This window comes from Hemitrygon akajei, chromosome 14, assembly GCF_048418815.1.
Source record: "Hemitrygon akajei chromosome 14, sHemAka1.3, whole genome shotgun sequence".
Lineage (NCBI taxonomy): Eukaryota > Metazoa > Chordata > Chondrichthyes > Myliobatiformes > Dasyatidae > Hemitrygon > Hemitrygon akajei.
The window spans coordinates 23947457-23967766 of NC_133137.1; the positions used below are offsets into that span (position 1 = coordinate 23947457).

Below are 20310 nucleotides of genomic sequence, written 5' to 3' on the forward strand. Positions count from 1 at the left end.
AGGCAGCAACCTTGCTGTTTCTTTAGCATCTGTCTGCTTTTTACGAGTCAGAGTTGCCAGCTCGATGCTCAACCCAGCACAGGTGGAAAGCGTGCAAGGAGCTGGCCGGATACGAACCTGGGACCGCTCACCTCGGAGTCCGCTGCAGATGCCATTACACCACTGTCCGGCATTTATACATATAACCCATAATGATTTATTTAAATGAAACAACAATGCTTCATCAGCCAGTAGATATACAAGATTACTCAAATATTACAAAAACATTAAATACACAGCACACATAAAACTGGCTTACTGTGGTTGCTAAGTTACACTTCTGATAGCAAGGTAAACCCTTTTTTTTTCAGACTGGCACACAATGTACTAATCTGGCTGTGTGCATTGAAAACATGTTTCAGGGATGAATATTTATTATTTTGTATCCTCGTATTCCACTTTAAGCTGAAGTCCAAGTTCCTGCTCTTTGTACAGTCTTTTGGGCCAGAACCTCATCTTTCAGTAAGCTCTGAAGGTACGCCAGTACCTTGACTAAGATGTAAAATTTAGAGAGCAATGGGATTGTTAAGTACTTGCGGATAAATGTAAAAAGTCATGCACTCCCATTGTTGGAAATCTGAAACAATAAGAAATATAATTAGTAAGTTCTGAGAAAGACTCAGAAGGTCAGTCAGCATCCATGGTGTGAACTGATGTGTCGAGGGATCAGCGGTATTAACTCCTGGGTGGCTAGTTGGTGAGTCATCTTGTTTGGATACCCAACAGCTCGAGGTCCGAAGGTTTATGGATTAAAGCTCAATCTAACCCTGAGTAGGATTGACCTAGGGGAGGGGGAATGTTGGGTGAAGGAGAGGACACATCCCACACCTGTCCACGGACCCAAGCAATTTTAAAATAGTCTAATTTTGGTTCCCTTTGAATGTACCATGAGGATTTGAACTCATGTACTCTGTGTAATAGGCACTCTCTCTACATCAAAGATTCCCACCCTGGCATCCACAGGCCCTTTGCCTTAGTCCATGGCATAAAAATATTGGTAACCCCTGATCTACATTATTAACCCAACAATGAAACATTACATCATTATGCCCACTCCTACGCCTCCACAGCATCTGACCTCACCCAGTCTCTGAAATACACACACTTGGGTCTCCCAAGCTTCACAGAATGCTTCCTGTATCGACACTAAACCAACAAATGATGTTTGGTGCCGAATAAAACTTATTTAAGAAGGAAGAAGTTATTTCTTAAACTAAATGTAATGCAGTTTCATCATCTTTTAATCAATCAGTTTGTTAGCATAAATAATATGTCCACTTGCGTCTTATTGATTCAATTTATTATAATAAAACCTACAGGAATATTTGTTGCTTCAGTGATCTGAGGGTACCTTGAAACATTTTCACCGCTTTAAATTATTGTATATGCCTCCAGATTCTAGCTTACTATTACTTCTTATCCTGCCTCATTTATTAATGCACAATTCAAACATGCAATTTTAGAGCTTGCATTTCTAAAAATTAAATTAAAATTTGTGACCTTGTTCCTGTGTAGATTCTTAACTTTGAGCTTTCTATGCATCATCTTTGCTGCACAAGGTGGCATCCGCCGTAAGCTTTTTTGGATACCATTATGAAGACGTGGTTCAGGACTACTGTAGCCATTCCCTTGGTGCTTGTTGTTAGCAGTGATCTCATTCAATTTTTTTTAGGTTAATTCCCTCCTTTTCCTACCCCATAGATATCACCCCTTGGGTGATAGTTGTGAAACCTGCTTAGTCTCTGCCTCTGGGATGGTGGATTTGGGTGGAGAGCCCAGACTGGCCCCCCTCTACATTTTCTCCTTTATCTCTGCAGTGCTTTCCTAGGCTATGTTCCCCTGGAAACCAGCCCAAGATCAGGACCTGAGGATATGACCTTTCCCATAATTCATGCTGCTGCTGCTTCCTATGGAACAGCACAACTCCCAAGTTTTAACATTTCACCTTGTCATAAACAGGAACCCCAATTCACCAAATTAATTTGCTTACACATTATCTGTAAAAATAAAGGTCTCTCCCTTTTTTATATATTAGCATCTGATATGTTTTCTATTCTTATTTGAATTCTGTTCTCATTTGTGTATTTGAAGACACTGGAGTAAATGATCTAGGCGTGTGTTGTGTGTGCACCGGGTGGTTCACCCTGGAGCTGGAAGTGACAGTGAGCGGGATGTGCGTGCTCAGGTCCAGCTGAGGCCATGAGTTGGTTGCACTCGCTCAATTTGAGCTGAAGCCATGACTGAAATGTCCTGTAACATAAATATGTGTTACTGCTTTTGCACACACTGTTTGTCTTTATTAAGGACAAACATAACAGTATAAACCGGTGGATTTGAACAATGAATGAACATGTACATTATAGACTTTCATTGAAATTAGTATTTCCAACAGACAAAAATGCAAAGAGGGGACTTCCGGTAAGATGGCGATTGTTTAGCTGCTCCGAACTTTTGTTCCGTTACTGTCGCTATCTTTGCACTAAATGTCTCCATTTTTTAAACCTTGGTTAGGAATTATTTCGGTATCTCTTACTTGCCTGTGAATATATCTAACTTACAATGTCTAGCAAGAGTTCTAAATCCGGGAGAAAAGAAGCTATGACCCCTTCGGACGAGACCCTGGCTGCGCTCGGAAAGCTCCGAGACGAAATTTTAAAGGAATTTAAAACCGCTTTCAAACAGAAGACAAACTGGATCGGATCAACGATAAAGTGGACAAACATGCTGAACACTTATCTCGCATCGATTCGACTTCTGAAGATTTAGAAAGTCGTGTTCGATACTTAGAGACTCTCTGTTCCAGCTTAGAGGAAAAATCTAACAAACTTCTTTCCAGAATGGTGGATCTCGAAAGTCGCAGCAGATGCTGCAATATCAGAATTCTTGGATTGCCAGAGGCAACCGAAAAGGGATAAACCGTGAAGTTTTTCGCCGAGTTTCTCTGTGAGATATTCAGGAAAGATTTGCTTCCGAAGCCGCCCGAGCTCGAACGGGCACACAGAGTTTACGTTCTCCCCGGAATTCTGGGTTCCCGTCCACGACCAGTAATCTTGTGTTTCCATCAATACCAGGTAAAACACAGTCTGATTGTAGAGGCGCGTCACAGGGGGTCTTTTCCTTTCCAGGATACAACCATTCGCTTTGTGGAAGATTTTGCACCCCAGACCTTAAAGATGCGCGCTGTTTAAAGGCGCAATGAAAGTGCTTTTTGATCGTGGTTTCAAACCTTCTCTTCGCAATCCTGCCGATCTACGAATCAAATTAATACCGGGAAATACAAGTGGTTCAAATCAGTGAAGGAAGCTGAAGCGTTTGTGGTAAGTCTTCCGGCTATCCAGTCATCTTCGGAATTTGATCGGACCTCCTAAAATGGTGGATAAGTACTCCTCGTAGTAAAATTAATTTTTCTGGACTTGGACTTCACTTGAATCACTCAGACATTATTCATTGAAACTTTAAGGGCTGTTGACAATCTCTCCCGGGATTTGGTGTGTGTGTAATCTATTTTTATTCTTGTATAACTTTACCTACAGAGTTCTACAACTAACTCTAACTTGTTTTGGAGGTTCGAAGTCTTTAGTGAAGGCCTCCCTGTTTGTTGGTTCACAGTTTAATTGCTGATTTATTTTTCCTTTTTTTAAAAAATATTTATTTATTTTATCTTTTTTTTTCTTTTCTTCACCCCTTTTTTCTAATCTCTGAATTTTTCTCTCCCTTCTCTGTAAATGGTTGATAAATACTCATCTTGAATTTATAATTTTCCCCTTCCTCTTCTTTTTTCTTTTTCTTTCTTACCTTTTTTTTCCCTTTCTCTTACTTTATTCTTCTATAATTTTTCGCGGGTAGGTTAGTTTTGGTTTTCTTCCGATTTTCTCTGTATTAAGTTTTATATTTCTGTAGAAGGTGTTCTAATCTGTAGTTATGTTTTCTAGTGCATAAACTAGTTACTATTTGCTATAGTACTTATACGGAACTGTTGTTAATGACACAGATCTGGAAGTTGTATTTGGGTTAATTTTTTTGGTAGAGCTAGCTACTTGTTTTGGTAGCTGTCTAGTTTTGGGTTGTGCGGGTGGGGTGGATTTTCCAGTTCCAACATCACTCACTGTATTTATTGTTTCTCTTTATTGCTCAGGACATGTTTATATTTTGACCTTATGAATCTATGTTTACATCTCTGCTCCCAGACTGCTAGTGTACTGCTTGACTTTTTATATGCCTGCTGCCTTTTATGCATTAGTAATTGATAATGGCTAGTGCACTTAAATTCGTGAGCTGGAATGTAAAGGGATTGAACCACCCTGTTAAAAGGAGGAAGGTATTCTCACATATCAAACAACTCAAAGCTAACATTGCTTTCCTCCAAGAAACTCATATTCGTTGTTTTGATAACTCCCGGCTTCTGTCAAAGTGGGCAGGTCAGCATTTTCATTCATCCTTTGCCGCTAAAGCTAGGGGAGTTTCCATTCTTATTAACTCAAATATTCCTTTTGAACTCCATAATAAAATATCTGATACAAATGGCCGTTTTATTATTGTTTCTGGTAAACTATATAACACTAAAGTTGCACTAGCAAACCTGTATGCCCCCAACTTTGATGATGTTAACTTTTTTGAACGGTTTTTTTCCTCACTACCAGACTTAAACTCATACTCTCTTATACTGGGTGGTGACTTCAACTGTTGGTTGGATCCTAAACTGGACCGATCGTCCTCTGTTACCAGATCACCTACTAAATCTGCCTTAGCTATTCAATCGTTTCTCTCTAATTTTGGTATCTCTGATATATGGCGTTTCCTCCATCCTACGGAGAGAGATTATTCTTTTTTCTCACATGTTCACCATACCGTCACTAGAATTGACTATTTCTTACTCGATAACCAACTTATCCCATTTGTCCACTCTTGTGACTATCAGAGTATACTGATTTCTGACCATGCCCCAATTACCCTCTCTCTGAACTTTCCTGGTCTCCCTCAGAGGAATAAACACTGGCGGTTCGATTCAACTTTATTATCGGATGATGATTTCGTAAAATTTATTAAGGATCAGATAACCTTTTATTTTAACACTAATACATCACCTGAAGTGCCATCCCAGATTGTCTGGGATGCAATGAAAGCATATCTGAGGGGTCAAATAATCTCTTACACAGCAAATCTCAATAGAAGATCCCGTGCAGATCGAGCAGACCTCATTAACCAGATTAAAGATTTGGACCAAATATATGCCCAAACTAAGAACCCTGAATTATACAAGAAGCGCGTTGAACTCCAAACTAAATTTAACCTTCTGTCCACTCAACCTGTCGAACGCCAACTTCTTGAGAGCAAGAGTCGCTTTTACATTCATGGGGATAAGTCTGGTAAATTCCTAGCCAATCAGCTGAGGCGTTCCAAAGCCAAACAACATATTACAAAGATCCGGAAGGAGTACGGAGACTTTACATCGGATCATTTAGAAATTAATGACGCATTTAAAAATTTTTATTCTCGGCTTTATTCCTCTGAATCTCTGAATGACAATATCTCTGTGGATCAATTTTTACAGAATCTGAATATCCCCTCACTTTCATCTGATTTCAAAGCCAAACTCAATGTGCCTATATCACCAGAAGAAATACCTTTAGCAATTTCTGTTCTGTCCTCAGGGAAATCTCCTAGACCTGATGGGTTCCCTGTGGAATTTTATAAATCATTCTCTTCACTTCTTTCTCCTCAGTTACTTTCAGTATTATCTGACTCGTTTAATTACGACAAATTGCCACCCTCTTTCAATGAGGCATCTATTATTCTTCTTTTAAAAAAGGGCAAAGACCCAACAGAGTGTTCCTCGTACAGGCCGATCTCTCTGCTCAATGTTGATGTAAAGATCTTAGCTAAAGTGTTGGCTCATAGATTAGAAACCGTTATTCCCTCCATTATCTCTGATGACCAAACAGGCTTTATTAAAAACCGTCTCCCTTTTTTTAACATTCGGCGTCTATTTAATATTTTATACTCAGTTCCAACTGGGACTCCTGAATGTGTTATCTCCCTTGATGCGGAGAAAGCATTTGATCGTATAGAGTGGAACTACCTTTTTGCAGTCTTAGAAAAATTTGACCTCGGCCAAAGTTTCATCTCTTGGATCCAATTGCTGTACCTGTGTCCCACTGCTTCTGTTCTAACTAATTTTCAGAAATCCTAAGTATTTAATCTCAAACGTGGCACCCGTCAGGGATGCCCCTTAAGTCCCTTTCTCTTTGATTTGGCTATAGAACCTCTGGCGATAGCATTTCGAAATTGTCCTGAATTGACCGGAATTTGGAGGGGGGGTGTTGAGCATAAAGTTTCTCTCTATGCTGATGACTTATTACTCTTTCTCTCAAATCCGTCTACATCCTTACCTCTAATGTTTTCACTTCTTGACCAGTTTAGCCAGATCTCTGGCTATAAACTCAATTTACATAAGAGTGAACTTTTCCCAATTAATAAAGAAGCACAAGAACTAATATTTCGTGATCTCCCTTTTAAAGTAGTCCATAATCAATTTACCTATCTTGGAATTACAGTCACAAGGAAGTTTAAAGATCTCTTTCGTGAAAACTTTGTCAATCTTTCATATGCTATAAAACAGAGTCTGGTACAATGGTCACCTCTATCTATGTCTTTGGTAGGTCGTATTAATGTTGTTAAAATGTATGTTCTCCCCAAATTTTTATACTTATTTCAATCTATCCCAATTTTTATTCCTAAATCTTTTTTTGATTCCTTAGACTCTATTATTTTGTCATATCTGTGGCAGAATAAGCGCTCTAGAATTAATAAAATCCACCTCCAAAAATCTAAAAAAGAGGGTGGCATGGCTTTACCTAACTCTCGCTTATATTACTGGGCAGCTAATATACGTTGTGCTGCCTTCTGGTCTTTCTTCCACGGTCAACCCGAGTGCCCTAACTGGGTGGCAATGGAGTTGAGCTCCACTAAAGAATTACCGTAGATTCCGGATTTTAAGCCGCTACTTTTTTCCCACATTTTGAACAGCTTTGAACTTTGCGGCCAATAATCCAGAGCGGCTAATACATTATTTTTTTCATGCCGCCTCGTAAACATTTTGCCTCGTAACAGTAGACCAATAAAATTGATGAGTAGTTCACAGAGGTCCAATGAAATTGTACGATAAATCAAGCGCACTTTCACAATTAAATTATTGTAAATCAGTCATTTGTACTCACCCTCATCAACATGGAAAACACTCGAAGCATTGTGCTACCTACCCTACTTAGTTTAAACTATATTTGTTTTCTGTACTACATCGCGGGATGCTATGACGTCACACCCGGTTTCGCGGCGTCTTGTGGGAAAATGCCGTTTGCGAATAAACGGAAAGGAGGGGGGGAGCGGATTACGCGAGCGGCTTTGGATCTGAGCGAACTCTGCTTTTAAGTTAAAGGTATCAATAACTTTTCCTGGTAGGCTGCAGTATATATATTTTTTACCAGTCGTTAGGAGATATTGGAATGTTGTTCAGTAAAGAAGTATACGCAACGTATATTTAAAAGTAGCCGCGTACGGGCACGGTTCGAAAAAAAGCATTTGCAATATGTATTTGTTTTTGTTACCATATGGATTTAATTAAAAGTTAAAAAAATCCTCACGTGTAATATCTTTCTGTGTAAATATCTCATATTACAACGTGGGACACCTGCGGCCGAAAATCCGGTGCGGCCTAAAATCCGGTGCGGCCTTTACATTTAAAAAAATGATTTTATTTCTAAAATTAGTGCCAGCGGCTTAAAATCAGGTGCGCTCTGTAGTCCGGAATCTACGGTATCTATATTTGCACTTCTTGGCTCTGCACTCCCTAGCAGTCTGCCCAGATCAATAGCTAATCCTCTGGTTAGACACACTTTGCGTATATGGGCTCAGTTCAGGAAATGCTATGGTTTCCAGGGGTTTTCCGTTTCTAGCCCTGTCGCACATAATCACCTTTTTTTACCTACTACGTACGATTCAGCATTCCATGTTTGGTACAGGAAGGGCATTAGACATTTTGAAGATCTCTTCATTGATAATCGCTTCGCTTCTTTTCAGCAGCTCTCTGTTAAGTTCAACCTGCCTAACGCTCACTTTTTCAGATATCTCCAAATCCGACACTTTACTGCTCCTTTAATTCCTAACTTTCCTGAAATGCCTGCGAAAAATGCTATGGACCTATTTCTTTCCATTAATCCACTAGGTAAAGGTTTAATATCAATTATCCGAGATAAACTAGCAGCCTTACGACGGGCCCCTGTGGATAAAATTAAAATGGCCTGGGAGCAGGATTTAAATATCTCCTTATCCGAGGAGAGCTGGGACTCAGTTCTCAAATCGGTTAACTCAACCTCCCTTTGTGCTCGCCATTGCCTTTTACAGTTTAAGATTGTTCATAGAGCCCATATGTCTAAATCTAAACTATCTCGATTCTACCCTGGCATTAGTCTGCTCTGTGATAAATGCGAGAGGGGCGTGGCCTCTCTCATCCATATGTACTGGTTCTGTCCTAGCTTGGAGAAATTCTGGAAAGATGTCTTCACTACACTATCAGGTATTCTGAATCAGCACCTAGAACCTAACCCCTTAATTGCTCTGTTCGGTTTTTGGGGCGAGACAGATTTATGTCTGGGTCCGACCAAATGCCGAATACTATCCTTTGCCTCTCTCCTGGCGAGACGCTTGATCCTCCTTAGATGGAGAGATGTTGCCCCGCCCACTCATGCGCAATGGCTTAACAACATTATGGCCTGCTTGGACCTCGAAAAAATTCATTATTCAGTTCTTAATTCGGATCTAAAGTTCCATAAGGTCTGGGGACCTTTTATCGAGTACTTTCATAACCTTCCTCTTGACTAGGGTTTTTTTTTTCTTTTCGGTCCCTTGCTTTCAGCTCCCTTTTTTTTTCTGGTAGTAGGCATTATTATCCTCTGTTGCTAAGTGTATTCACAGTCTGGGAGTTTGACTGTCCTGATTTACACTCTTTATATTGTGTGGTGGTTGGTCTGGAGTTGTTGTTGTTTTTTTCTTGTGTTGTGGGGCTTGGGGAGGACACTAAGCTCACTTGTCTTTAATTTAGGTGCTTTTTTGTTAAATTCTCTTCCTTTGTAGCATATTGTTATTGTATGCTTAATTTTGCACTGTATTAATGCTCCTCATTGGGATTTGGGGTTTTTAATTTTGTAAAATGTTTTGAAAAACTAATTAAAATTTTTTTTAAAAAATGCAAAGAGTACAAGGATCATAAGTGGAGACTATCTGCAATGAATAATGTCTTTTTATTGATTTGAAAGGAGAATCTCTTTCAAAGTGGGTCCCTCGGAAGCCAATGTGCGGGAGTGCAGCCAGGAGACGTTACAGTCCTACCTGACCGATGTGATGGATGCCATTGTGGGTTCGGTAGAGCAGTGCCCCTCTGTTATGCGGGTGGTATTCAAACAGTTACATAAACGTGTGGAAGAGCAGTTTCCAGAAGCTGAGAATGAGGTGAGTCCCAGCAAAATATGGAGAAATTCCTATCAAGTGGGCAATTTGAGCCGAAGCTTCATAAGTCATTGGTCAGACCACACTTGGGAGTATTGTGAGCAGTCTTTGGGCTCCATATCTAAGGAAGGATGTACTGGCATTGAAGAGGGCCCAGAGGAGGTTCATGACGAATGAGAAGGTTAACATGTGAGGGGCATTTGATGGCTCTGGACCTGTACTCACTGGAATTTAGAAGAATGAGGGGGAATCTCATTGAAACCTATCGAATATTGAAAGACCTAGATAAAGCGGTTGTGGGGAGGGTGTTTCCTATAATGGGGGGGGGGGGGGGTCTAAGACCAGAGGACACAGCCTCAGAATACTAGGATATCCCTTTACAACAGAAATGAAGAGGAACTTCTTTAGCCAGAGGATGGCGAATCTGTGAAAGTCACTTATACAGACGGCTGCGGAGGCCAAGTCATTGGATACATGTAAGGCAGAGGTTGATAGGTTCTTGATTACTAAAGGCATTAAAAGTTACAGGGAGAAGGCGGGAGAATGGGCTTAGGAGGGATAATAAATCAGCCATGATGGTTTGCCAGATGACCTAATACTGCTCCTATGTCTTATGGTCCCATGGTCCTGACATTGAGGGAGACCCAAGTGAGTGGATGAATAAACAATGAAGTTGACCCTGCCGGTGGATAACTAAAGAATGGAGTGTGAGTGAATGGGTAATTAGACAGTTGGATGACCCCAGTGCTCAGGTAGTTAAACTTCGAGGTGACCCACTAAACGAGTAATCAAGCGAGGATCTCGTGTCCTATCCTCGATCTCGACAACTTTCAATTTGCTCTTGATCTCCTTGACAACTTTCATTTCTCCGACCCTGGTCACTTCATTTCACCATGGATGTCCAGTTACTATACACTTCTATACCCCCATCAAGAAGGCCTCAAGACTCTCCACTTCTTTCTTGACAAAGGGACTCAACCGGTTCCACTCCACCACCACACTCCTCCATCTGGTTGAACTGGGTCCTCAACTTCAACAATTTCTCTTTTGGCTCCTCCCACTTTCTCCAAACTCGCGGTGGAGTCGTGGGCAGCCGCGTGGGCCCAGCTACGCCTGTCTTTTTGTTGGCTCTGTGGAACAGTACGTTCCAAACTTCCCTTGGTAATGCCCCACAACTCTTTCTGCACTACATTGACGACTCCATTGGTGCTGCTTCTTGCACCCATGCTGAGCTCACCAATTTCATCAACTTTGCCTTCATCTTCTACCCTGTCTTTAAATTTGCTTGGTCCATTTAAGATATCTCTCTCCTCTTCTTGATCTCTCTGTCTGGAGACAAACTATCTACTGATATCTTTTATAAATCCACTGATTCCCAGTGCTCTCATAACCATACCTCTTCCTATTCTATCTCCTGTAAAAATGCCATTCCCTTCTCTCAGTTCCTTCATCTTTGCTGCACCTGTTCCCAAGATGAAACTTTCCAGGACATCAGAAATATCTAACCTTCTTCTAAGAATGGTTTCCCCTACCTTCACCAGTGATGCTGCCCTCACCCGCATCTGCTCTATTTCCTGGACATCCGCGCTCACCCTATCTTCCCACCACCTTAACAGGGATAGAGTTCCTCTTGTCTTCACCTACCACACCAGGAGCCTCCGCATCCAACACATCATTCTACACAACTTTTGCCATCTTCAATGGACCCTACCACTAAACATATCATTCCCACCCCCCCACCCCACTTTTCATTGAATTGGCACTCTCCATGATTCTCTTGTTCATTCATCTTTCCCCACTGAACTCCCTCCTGGCACTTACCCTTGCAGGCAGCAGAGGTGCAAACCTGCCCATTCACCATCCTCCTTCACCTGCCCATTCACCATCCTCCTTCACCTGCCCATTCACCATCCCCCTTCACCTTACCATTCATCCTCCTCCTTCACCTGCCCGTTCACCATCCTCCTTCACCTGCCCATTCACCCTCCTCCTACACCTGCCCATTCACCCTCCTCCTACACCTGCCCATTCACTCTCCTCCTACACCTGCCCGTTCACTCTCCTCCTACACCTGCCCATTCACCCTCCTCCTTCACCTCCATTCAGGGTCCCAAACAGTCCTTCCAGGTGAGGCAACACTCCACCAATTGGTGTCGTCTGCTGTGTGCAGCCTCCTCTATATTGGTGAGACCTGGCACAGATTGGAGGACTGGTTTGTTGAGCTCATCAGCTCCATCCACAAAAAGCAGAATGTCCCAGTGGCCACCCATCTTAATTCCTATCCCCACTTCTGTTCTGACATGTCAATCTGTGGCCTCTGCTTTTACCATGATGGGTCTACAGTCAAGTTGGAGGAACAACACCTCCTTCTAGGTAATCTCCACCCTAATTTCCAGTAATTTACTTTCCCCCCCCATCCTACTTCCCTCTTCTTCATTTCCCCACTCTGGCCTCTTACCTCTTTTCCTCATCTGCCTATCACCACTCTCTGGTGCCCCTCCTCCTTCCATTGCTCCCATGATCCACTCTCCTCGCCTATCAGATTCTCCTCTTCTCCAGCCCTTTACCTCCCAGTTTCACCTATCCAGCTAGCCTCATTCCCCTCCCCTACCCTCTTATTCTGGCATCTTCCCTCTTCCTTTCAGTCCTGATGAAGGGTCTTGGCCTGAAACTTCGACAATTTATTCGTTTCCATGGACGCTGCCTAACCTGCTGAGTTCCTCCAGCATGCTATGCTTTTGTAACCTCTTGAATAATTAGAAATTCTTATTGCACCAAAAATTGATAAAGATTTGATTGAAACAATGATACTGGATTACAGTGATTTATGTTGCTGCACATGGCAACCACCTCCTAATTAACTTTGGCTGACTTCATGAACAAGTTCCCTTCATCCTACTGATCCCCTCTATCCAAGCCCCATTCCCCTCATCTCATTTCCTACCAAAGTTCAAGCACTGGTGGAGTGTACAAGAGGAACGACTTGGTTAGTTATATTCCTGTCTCCTCTTAACCCTGCACCTCCTGCTCTCAACTGCAGGCACCACCGCCCTATGCCGAGTTCCCCACCTCCCATTCTTGCATTGTGACCCCACAGTTTGAGTTCAGGACCACGTGTGGGTGGAGGGCCAGGTCACCTTATCACATACTTGCAAGGAACCGAAATCCAGAAAAGAAAACCCCTCCAAGACAAGTTTGAAAATTACTCACAGTGTTTCCATTTGTCCTTGGAAATAGTTCAGCCTCAGTGAACAATGCCTAACAACAGAATTGACAGGGGAGAGAATAATGAGCAGACTGAGATTTGTTTTCTTTTTCAAATCCCCAGGTGTAGGAAATCCCAATGATTATCAGAGTGCAGCATAAGCTGTTAATTGACTTCCTAAATAACAATAATAATAATAAATACTTTATTGATCCCGACTGGGAAATTCTTTTGTTACAGCAGCAACATTTAAAAAAAACACTTAGCAGTGTGCAGACTTAACTAATAATAAAGTACAGAATAATAAGACACACAATAATAATTTACCGATGTGCAATAATAGCATATGAAATAATAAAACAGAGACTATTGTACTATGGTGTGTGTTCCTCAGCCTGGCGGGGGTTTCCAACCTGGAGTCCACCGACACCTTGCTTAATGCTATCGGTCCATGGTTTAAAGAAATGTTTGGAAACCCAGCGGAGGATCCGTTTTTGTTAAGGGCATGTGATGATCTCATCCTGGATAACTTCCTCGTGAATATCTTGATCTTGGGCATTTCAATGTGTCACTTATGACAAATTTTATTGTGGAGTAGGTGATTACTCGTGAAAGCAGCCAACAAAAGGAAAGGAGCCAAGCCTTCACTGTTGCTCTGACAGCTCAAGGCTTGAGAAGGATCTGAGATGAATTTCTGTAGAGCTTTTACTGTGGCAGAGGTCCTGAAGAAATGCATAAAGGAAGCAACCAAGGACTGCATGGTGCAGTATTGAAGTGTATGTAAAATGGACCCGGTGGGGCTGGCGCCAACCGTAGAGGAAGTCTGGTAGTGATGAAACTATGAGGAGGAGAGTCAGGAGCATGGGGAATGAGTGAGATGAAGTTATGGCAGAGGGACAGAGAGAGAGGCAGTATGGCAAAAATGTGATTAGGTTGATTTGGAGAGGAATGGGTTTCAGAGAGCGAAGTTCATGCTGGGATCAGATAAGACACCAAGGTTGTACAGCATGGAGCTCAGCATATGTAGAGTTAGTTTTAGTTAATCTGACGCAAAAGTAGTTGCAGTTCTGGTCACCTACCTACAGAAAATGTATCAATAAGATTGAAGGAGTATAGAGAAAATTTACAAGGATGTTGCCGGGACTTGAGGGCCTGAGTTACAGAGGAAGAATGAATAGGTTAGTACTTTATTTGCTGGAGCAAAGCAGAATGAGGGGAGATTTGATAGAGGTATACAAAATTATGAGGGGTATAGATAGGGTAAATGCACGTAGGCTTTTTCCACTGAAGTTGAGTGAGACTAAAACTACAGGTCATGGGTTAAAGGTGAAAGGTGAAATACTTAAGGGGAATATGAGGGGAACTTCTTCACTCAGAGGGTGATGCAAACTGCCAGCAGAAGTGGTGGATGCAGGTTTGATTTCAACATTTCAGAGATGTTTGGGTAAGTACATAGATGGTAGGGGTATGGAGGGCAATGATTTGGATGAAACTAGGCAGAATAATATTACAGCATGAACTAGAAGGGCAGAAGAGCCTGTTTCTGTGCTGCAGTCCTCCATGACACTGGAGTAAGTAAGTTATCTGAATAATGTTAAATATTAAGTCTTTTTGAGATATGTATACTTGGAAAGCAAGTTATTGCAGCATTAAATTGAAATGATTATTTTGGTTTTGACACTTCTGAGTGAGTCATCGTTACAATTTCTGCTGTCAGTTCTGGAAGCATGTACAGATTACCCAGCGAGTAACAAAGCCACATTCACTGTCATAACCAACTGGGAAAATGATTTCATAAATATTGTGTTTCAAACGCCGAATTATAGGTGTTCTGAGCTCCCAAACTCTGGGGAATTGAAAGTATACTTTAAAAGCTGAGAAGCTAATTCCTTTTGCACATCTGCTTTCATGTTGAAATGTTGGTGAAGCCCATTAATGGCACATAGTTTGTGAGTAGTGACAGCTTGTTCCAGTGTTGTCCTTGCATTCCTTTAATTTATGGCAAAATAGAACTAGACGTGCACATGACAAAGGAAAGCGGGCAGACCTCCCAGACTACCTGACACTGGCGGGTTATCTCTGTGAAGTAGATGGAGCGTAATTGGAGAGCTTCTTTTTCAAAGTCAATGGGCCAAGAGGTCTCGTTCTGTTGAGTTTGGTTATATTTTCCTGTTTTGTCGAACAAAATTAAGAGAAGCAAGATGTTGCAGTGTAAGTACCCTTGAGTTCAGATGTGAATGTGGTTTGATAAGTTACGAATCTGTCACAAGAATATAATGTTCTTCTGGAAAAAAAAATCGCTGCACTCAATTTGTTGCTGTAACTCTCAATGTTTTCAGAAGTTCAAAGGTTCATTTTATTACTGAAGTATGTGTGCAGAATACAACTCTGAGATTTGTCTTCTCCCGATAGCCAGAAAACACAGAAAACCATGGCGTAGTTGAAAGAAAGACGTCAATTCTGCCCGTCAAGCCATTGTTACATTGTGAAATTGATAGCAACTTTTGGGGACCTGATGTGCTGTTGAAAATGCGGAAACTGCTCTCAGTGATACTCTACTCTGAAAAATGAAAATGCTCTTTAAATTATTGAATTGATATCAACTCAGTTATAGTTTACAAATCCCTGACTTTATGTACATTCTCTACACAAGGACGAACATTTAGAAGACTGATGGTGTAGTTCTGCTTGCTGCTGCAAAGCTGCATTCATCTTTTGCCATTTGGGAGCTCAGTTTGCAGTTGCAACTCTGACTGTGGGTTCCAAACAGTTTGTGTAATTAAGCCCTGCCGAAACCTTTAGGACCTAAGTTCTCACTGTGGGAATTATTTAAAAGTAATGCATCACTGAGTGAAACGTAACTGCATTATTAGTGGCATATGAAGTCATTATTAATACTAAAGGCTGGTCTGACCCAGAAAATTGCATTTTGGAAATGCCACATTGTCTCAGAATGACTACTTCATTATTCTAGTTTAGTAGGAGAGTTTATCTTTTTTTCCCCCAAAATTTATGTATAACATCTCAATTTCTACCTTAATTCTATTGAGTGTCTGAAATAGTTTGGAAATCATATTCTTTAATTGGTCCAGATGAAGGCTGTCAAGCTGAAACACGGCCTCCTCTGCTGCCACGATGAGGTCACCCTCAGGTTGGAGGAGCAACACCTTGTATTCCATCTGGGTAGCTTCCACCCTGATGGGATACACATCAATTTCTTGAACTTCTGGTAATTGCCCCCCCATCCCTTCACCATTCCCCATTCCCATTTCCCTCTCTCACTCCATCTCCTTACCTGCCCATCACCTCCCTCTGGTGCTCCTTCCCCTTCCATTTCTTCCATGGTCTTCTACCATCTCATATCAGATTTCCCCTTCTCCAGCACTTAATCTCTTTCACCAATCAACTTTCCAGCTCTTTACTTCATTCCTCCCCCTCTCCTGTTTCACCCATCACCTGCCACCTTGTATTTCTTCCACCCTTCCCCCCATCTTCTTACTCTGACTTAACGTCTTTTTTCCCAGTCTCAATGAAGGGTCTCATCCCAAAACCTCAACTGTTTACTCTTTTACATAATGTTTCCTGCCCTGCTGAGTTCCTCCAGCATTTTGGATGTGTTGCCTGAAACGTTGGCTGTCCATTTCCCTCTCTAGATGCTGCCTACTTGGATGAGTTCCACCAGCACCAAATGCACTAAATGCTGGAGGAAGTCAGCAGGTCAGACAGAATCTATGGAAATGAATAAACAGTTGTCGTCTCAGGCTGAGATCCTTCCTCCAGCTTCTGTATGCGTTGCTCCAGATTTCAGCATCTGCAGTCTCTTGTCCTTTAACTGTGAGTTTGCTGCATTCTTCATTGTTAATTCCAATTTACAGTGAAGCAGAATGCAATGAACTCCTGGAAAGGGGAAATTATCTTCATAGACTTCACTAGCAATGGCACCACTGAAAGATTTCCAGCCAGTGGATGGATGCAATTGGTTCATCTCACCTGGTGCACACAGTCTGAATGAGATCACATAACAACCACTCAGATCGTTCTCTCTTCTCGCTGTTGCCTTCAGGAAGAAGGTACAGGAGCCTCAGGACCCACACCACCAGGTTCAGGAACAGTTATTCCTCCTCGTCCGTCAGACTTTTGAACCAAGCGGGATAACTTAATTCAGCTTCACTTGCCCCATCATTGAAATGTTTGCACAACTAATGGGCTTATTTTCTGTTCTGTTTTGTAACCTCAAAACATTACATGAATTCAAGAAACTCACAGGGGTCTGAAAATACGGACTAGTTTGAGTTTACTTTAAGCAAGGCACGCACGAATCACATGGTAATGATGTATGCAATTAACATATTTTTACATATAACCAGTAATTATTTAGATGAACAAGAATGCTTAATCAAACAATATATATATACACAAGAGTACTCAAATTTTATTGAACTATTAATTATACAACACTTTCAAGGACTCTTCATCTGCTGTTCTTGGTATTTATTGCTTATTTTTATTGTCGGCAGAGTTTGTTGTCTTCTGCACTCTGGTTGAACAGCCTAGTTGGGCAGTCTTCCATTGACTCTGTAATGTCATTACTCTATAGATTTACTCAGTACGCCCACAAGAAAGTGAATCTCAGGGTTGTATATGGTGACATATGTGTACTTTGATAATAACTTTACTTTGAACTTTTAAACTTCAATAACAACTCAAGGCTGCAGCTAATTTCGCTTTACAAGCGGACAGTGGGCTGATGGATCGGTCTCTGACTGTGATATGTTCTTTTTAAATTTTTATTTCTAGGATGTAAAGTACTTGGCTATTAGCGGTTTCCTGTTTCTGAGGTTCTTTGCTCCAGCTATCTTAACACCAAAGCTCTTCAGTCTCCGAGATCATCACGCTGATAAAAGAACGGGGAGGACGCTGCTGCTTTTGGCAAAGGTGATTTATCTTCTCTCTCTCCTGAACTGATTACTGCGGAGAATCAGGTATTTGCAGATACAGTACGAATGTGAGCTATTGCCGACAGTGTGAGCAGCCTTCAGTGTAAAACACTGTTTGGGGTTACGAGTGAAATCTTGAGAAGTACTTGGTTGAGTTGTTGTTGCTCCTCTTTGCATCTTGTGGCACCCTTACTGTTTCTTCAACATTTTGTCTGTTTTAAACGAGGCCAGTTGCTACCGTTGACACTCAACAGGCACAGATGGAAAGTGTGCAAGGAGCCAGCCGGATTCACTCAATTCAAAGTCTGGTACTGCTGCCACTACACCACCAGCTGGCTTGGTTGAGTAAGCAGTGATGAAAGCATATTCTGTGGTAATTTTTCACAATGGTACTTAACCAGTGTAACATTCCAAGAACTGCTGGTCCAGAATTGAGGAAATACTCAGCAGCAATGATCAGCGTGTCTAGTTTTGACTTCCTCATTTTTATTTTCTTCGTAAAGTGGTGATCCTGGCAAAACAACCTTTTATTTTTTTGGCCTGTCCATAATGATGTTGCAGCTAAATAGGGTAAGTTGAAGAGGGCATGTTGTGTAAATGCACTGATGAGAATTCTCTTCTGGTCAGATATAAGTAAAAGTAATATGAATGTTAACAACATTTTGGTGGCCTTCCTGTAGATTTTCAGGTGCTATTCCAGAAATATAATTCATATTGAACTTGCGCATTGCACATACCATAGTCAGCATGCCTTTGAACTACACCACATTTCTCAGCATGAAGCTTCACCAGTTATATTTACAGTTGGTGTCCATGGTGGAAAAAGGGTTCACAGCTCCAGACGATGGAGGTTGGGCTTATGTTGTACTTGATCCGGCAGCACAAAAAAATACTCCCAAAACTGCAATATAAGTTGAATTGGTGATAGTATGGAGAAGGATTTCATGGAAAGTGTTGTAATGTGGACAAAGTCACCGGAAAGACGCAGCTGGGAGATATGAAGTAGTCTTTTAGTTGACAAAATGAGTCACAGCAGGCATCATATTGAGACCCTTTCGGGAGAAGAGGCCTGCTTGACCCAACATTGCCTGGCATTTTATATGTTAAAAGATCACAGGGCAATTCTATATTTACAGTGCATCTACAATCCTTCCTTTGAATTACATATAGCTTTCACACCTCCTTCTTCGCACCAGCACTCCAGACAACCAAAATAACTGGCAATTCCGCATTTTCTGTTTTTTCAGTCAACAGCTCCAGGAACCTATTGTCCAGAGCTGTGTTTTAAATTTAACCTACAGTCCATGCTCAGGTCTAAAGATTGGTAGCTGAAGGTAGTTGCTGAAGTTAACATTTTGCCCAAAAATGCCCTAACTGAAAGCTTGAGTTGGACCTCCTACACTGTCCTCTGTTCAAAGTATGGTCTTCACTATGTTAATGGCATACGAACACGCGTGGAGTATTTCGGGTATTTTCTGTTTTTGGACGTAAAGTCACAGAGTAATACAACAATGTAAACAGGCCCTTCAGCCCAACCTAACTATGCTGGTCAATGTACCCTTCCTTCTAAGCTAGTCCCGTTTGCTCATATTTGACCCACATTCCTGTCCACATACAGTACTATACCTACCCAAAGGTCTTTTGTATGTAGCTATTGTACATATTGGTTGGTGGGGAGGAGATAGGTCTCTACCAAAGGAGGTGTAAGGTGCTTCTTCCCACCACTAGCCTGCAGGTGACCCTTGGACAAAGTGTAGCACCTGCTTAGCCCCCCCTGATCAGGATCACATGAAGCCATGGGAGCAGGTGGAGGCCTGTGCATATCACCAGTCCTGGTTATGCGACCACTGACGCCAGGCAGACAATCTCTGAGGAGTATTGATAACGGCTGGGGTCACCCGTCTTGTAGAAAGACTTGCCAAGGACAATCACGGTCACGGATGCAGATAGACCATGATACACCACATAATGATGATGACGATCGTTCATTGTCAAAATTCTAATTTTCTTTGCTTGTACAATATTACTAGTCATTTGACAGGAGTTTCCCACCATTGATAAGCATGTAAATTCTTTTATTATATAAACCAGTGGCATGTGCTTTCATTCCTGCTGGAAGAGTTAGTACAGAAAGGCACTGAGAATATTGTATCTGCCTTGTGCGTTACTTTAATTAACTTTGATGCACTTGGTTTCAGGTCAGAGGATTTGCGCTGTTACATCATTTTGTATTGTTTATTAAAAGTACTTCTGTTGCCGCGCTTCAGAGAGCACACATTTCGGTGGCTTTGGGCATTCACCACCCTTTCAATAGGTTTCTACTGTTACACAAAGATAATTCTATCCCAGTTGTCATCCTTGATTAAATGGTCCAGTGGCAAACTGAATTTGCTGCTTCCTGTCTGCATTCATTATTCATTCAAGTTTCCATTGTGATTTCAGCAATTTACTGCTCAACCTGTACAGCAATGATACAATAAAAATGTTATTTCCAAGTTACCTTGTGAACGAGTTTTAGCGGGTTCGGTTTCTTTTGGTTAATGTCAATAATAGAATAAAAATGCTGGAGAGAAAGTTCAGATTAATGTTTCAGGTAAGATCTTCTATCAGAGCAGCAGGCAAAAGCAG

The 20310-nt window shown here is 41.5% G+C and overlaps 1 protein-coding gene across 2 annotated transcripts in view; it reads left to right on the forward strand.

The window, feature by feature from the left end:
- LOC140738422 (rasGAP-activating-like protein 1) overlaps nucleotides 1-20310 on the forward strand; it is a 271421-nt gene that overhangs the window by 196036 nt on the left and 55075 nt on the right. For both annotated transcript variants that reach the window (XM_073065690.1, XM_073065691.1), the window contains 2 exons: nucleotides 9351-9543; nucleotides 17543-17680. In XM_073065690.1, coding sequence (XP_072921791.1) covers nucleotides 9351-9543; nucleotides 17543-17680 — 331 coding nt within the window. The remainder of the gene's footprint in view (nucleotides 1-9350; nucleotides 9544-17542; nucleotides 17681-20310) is intronic.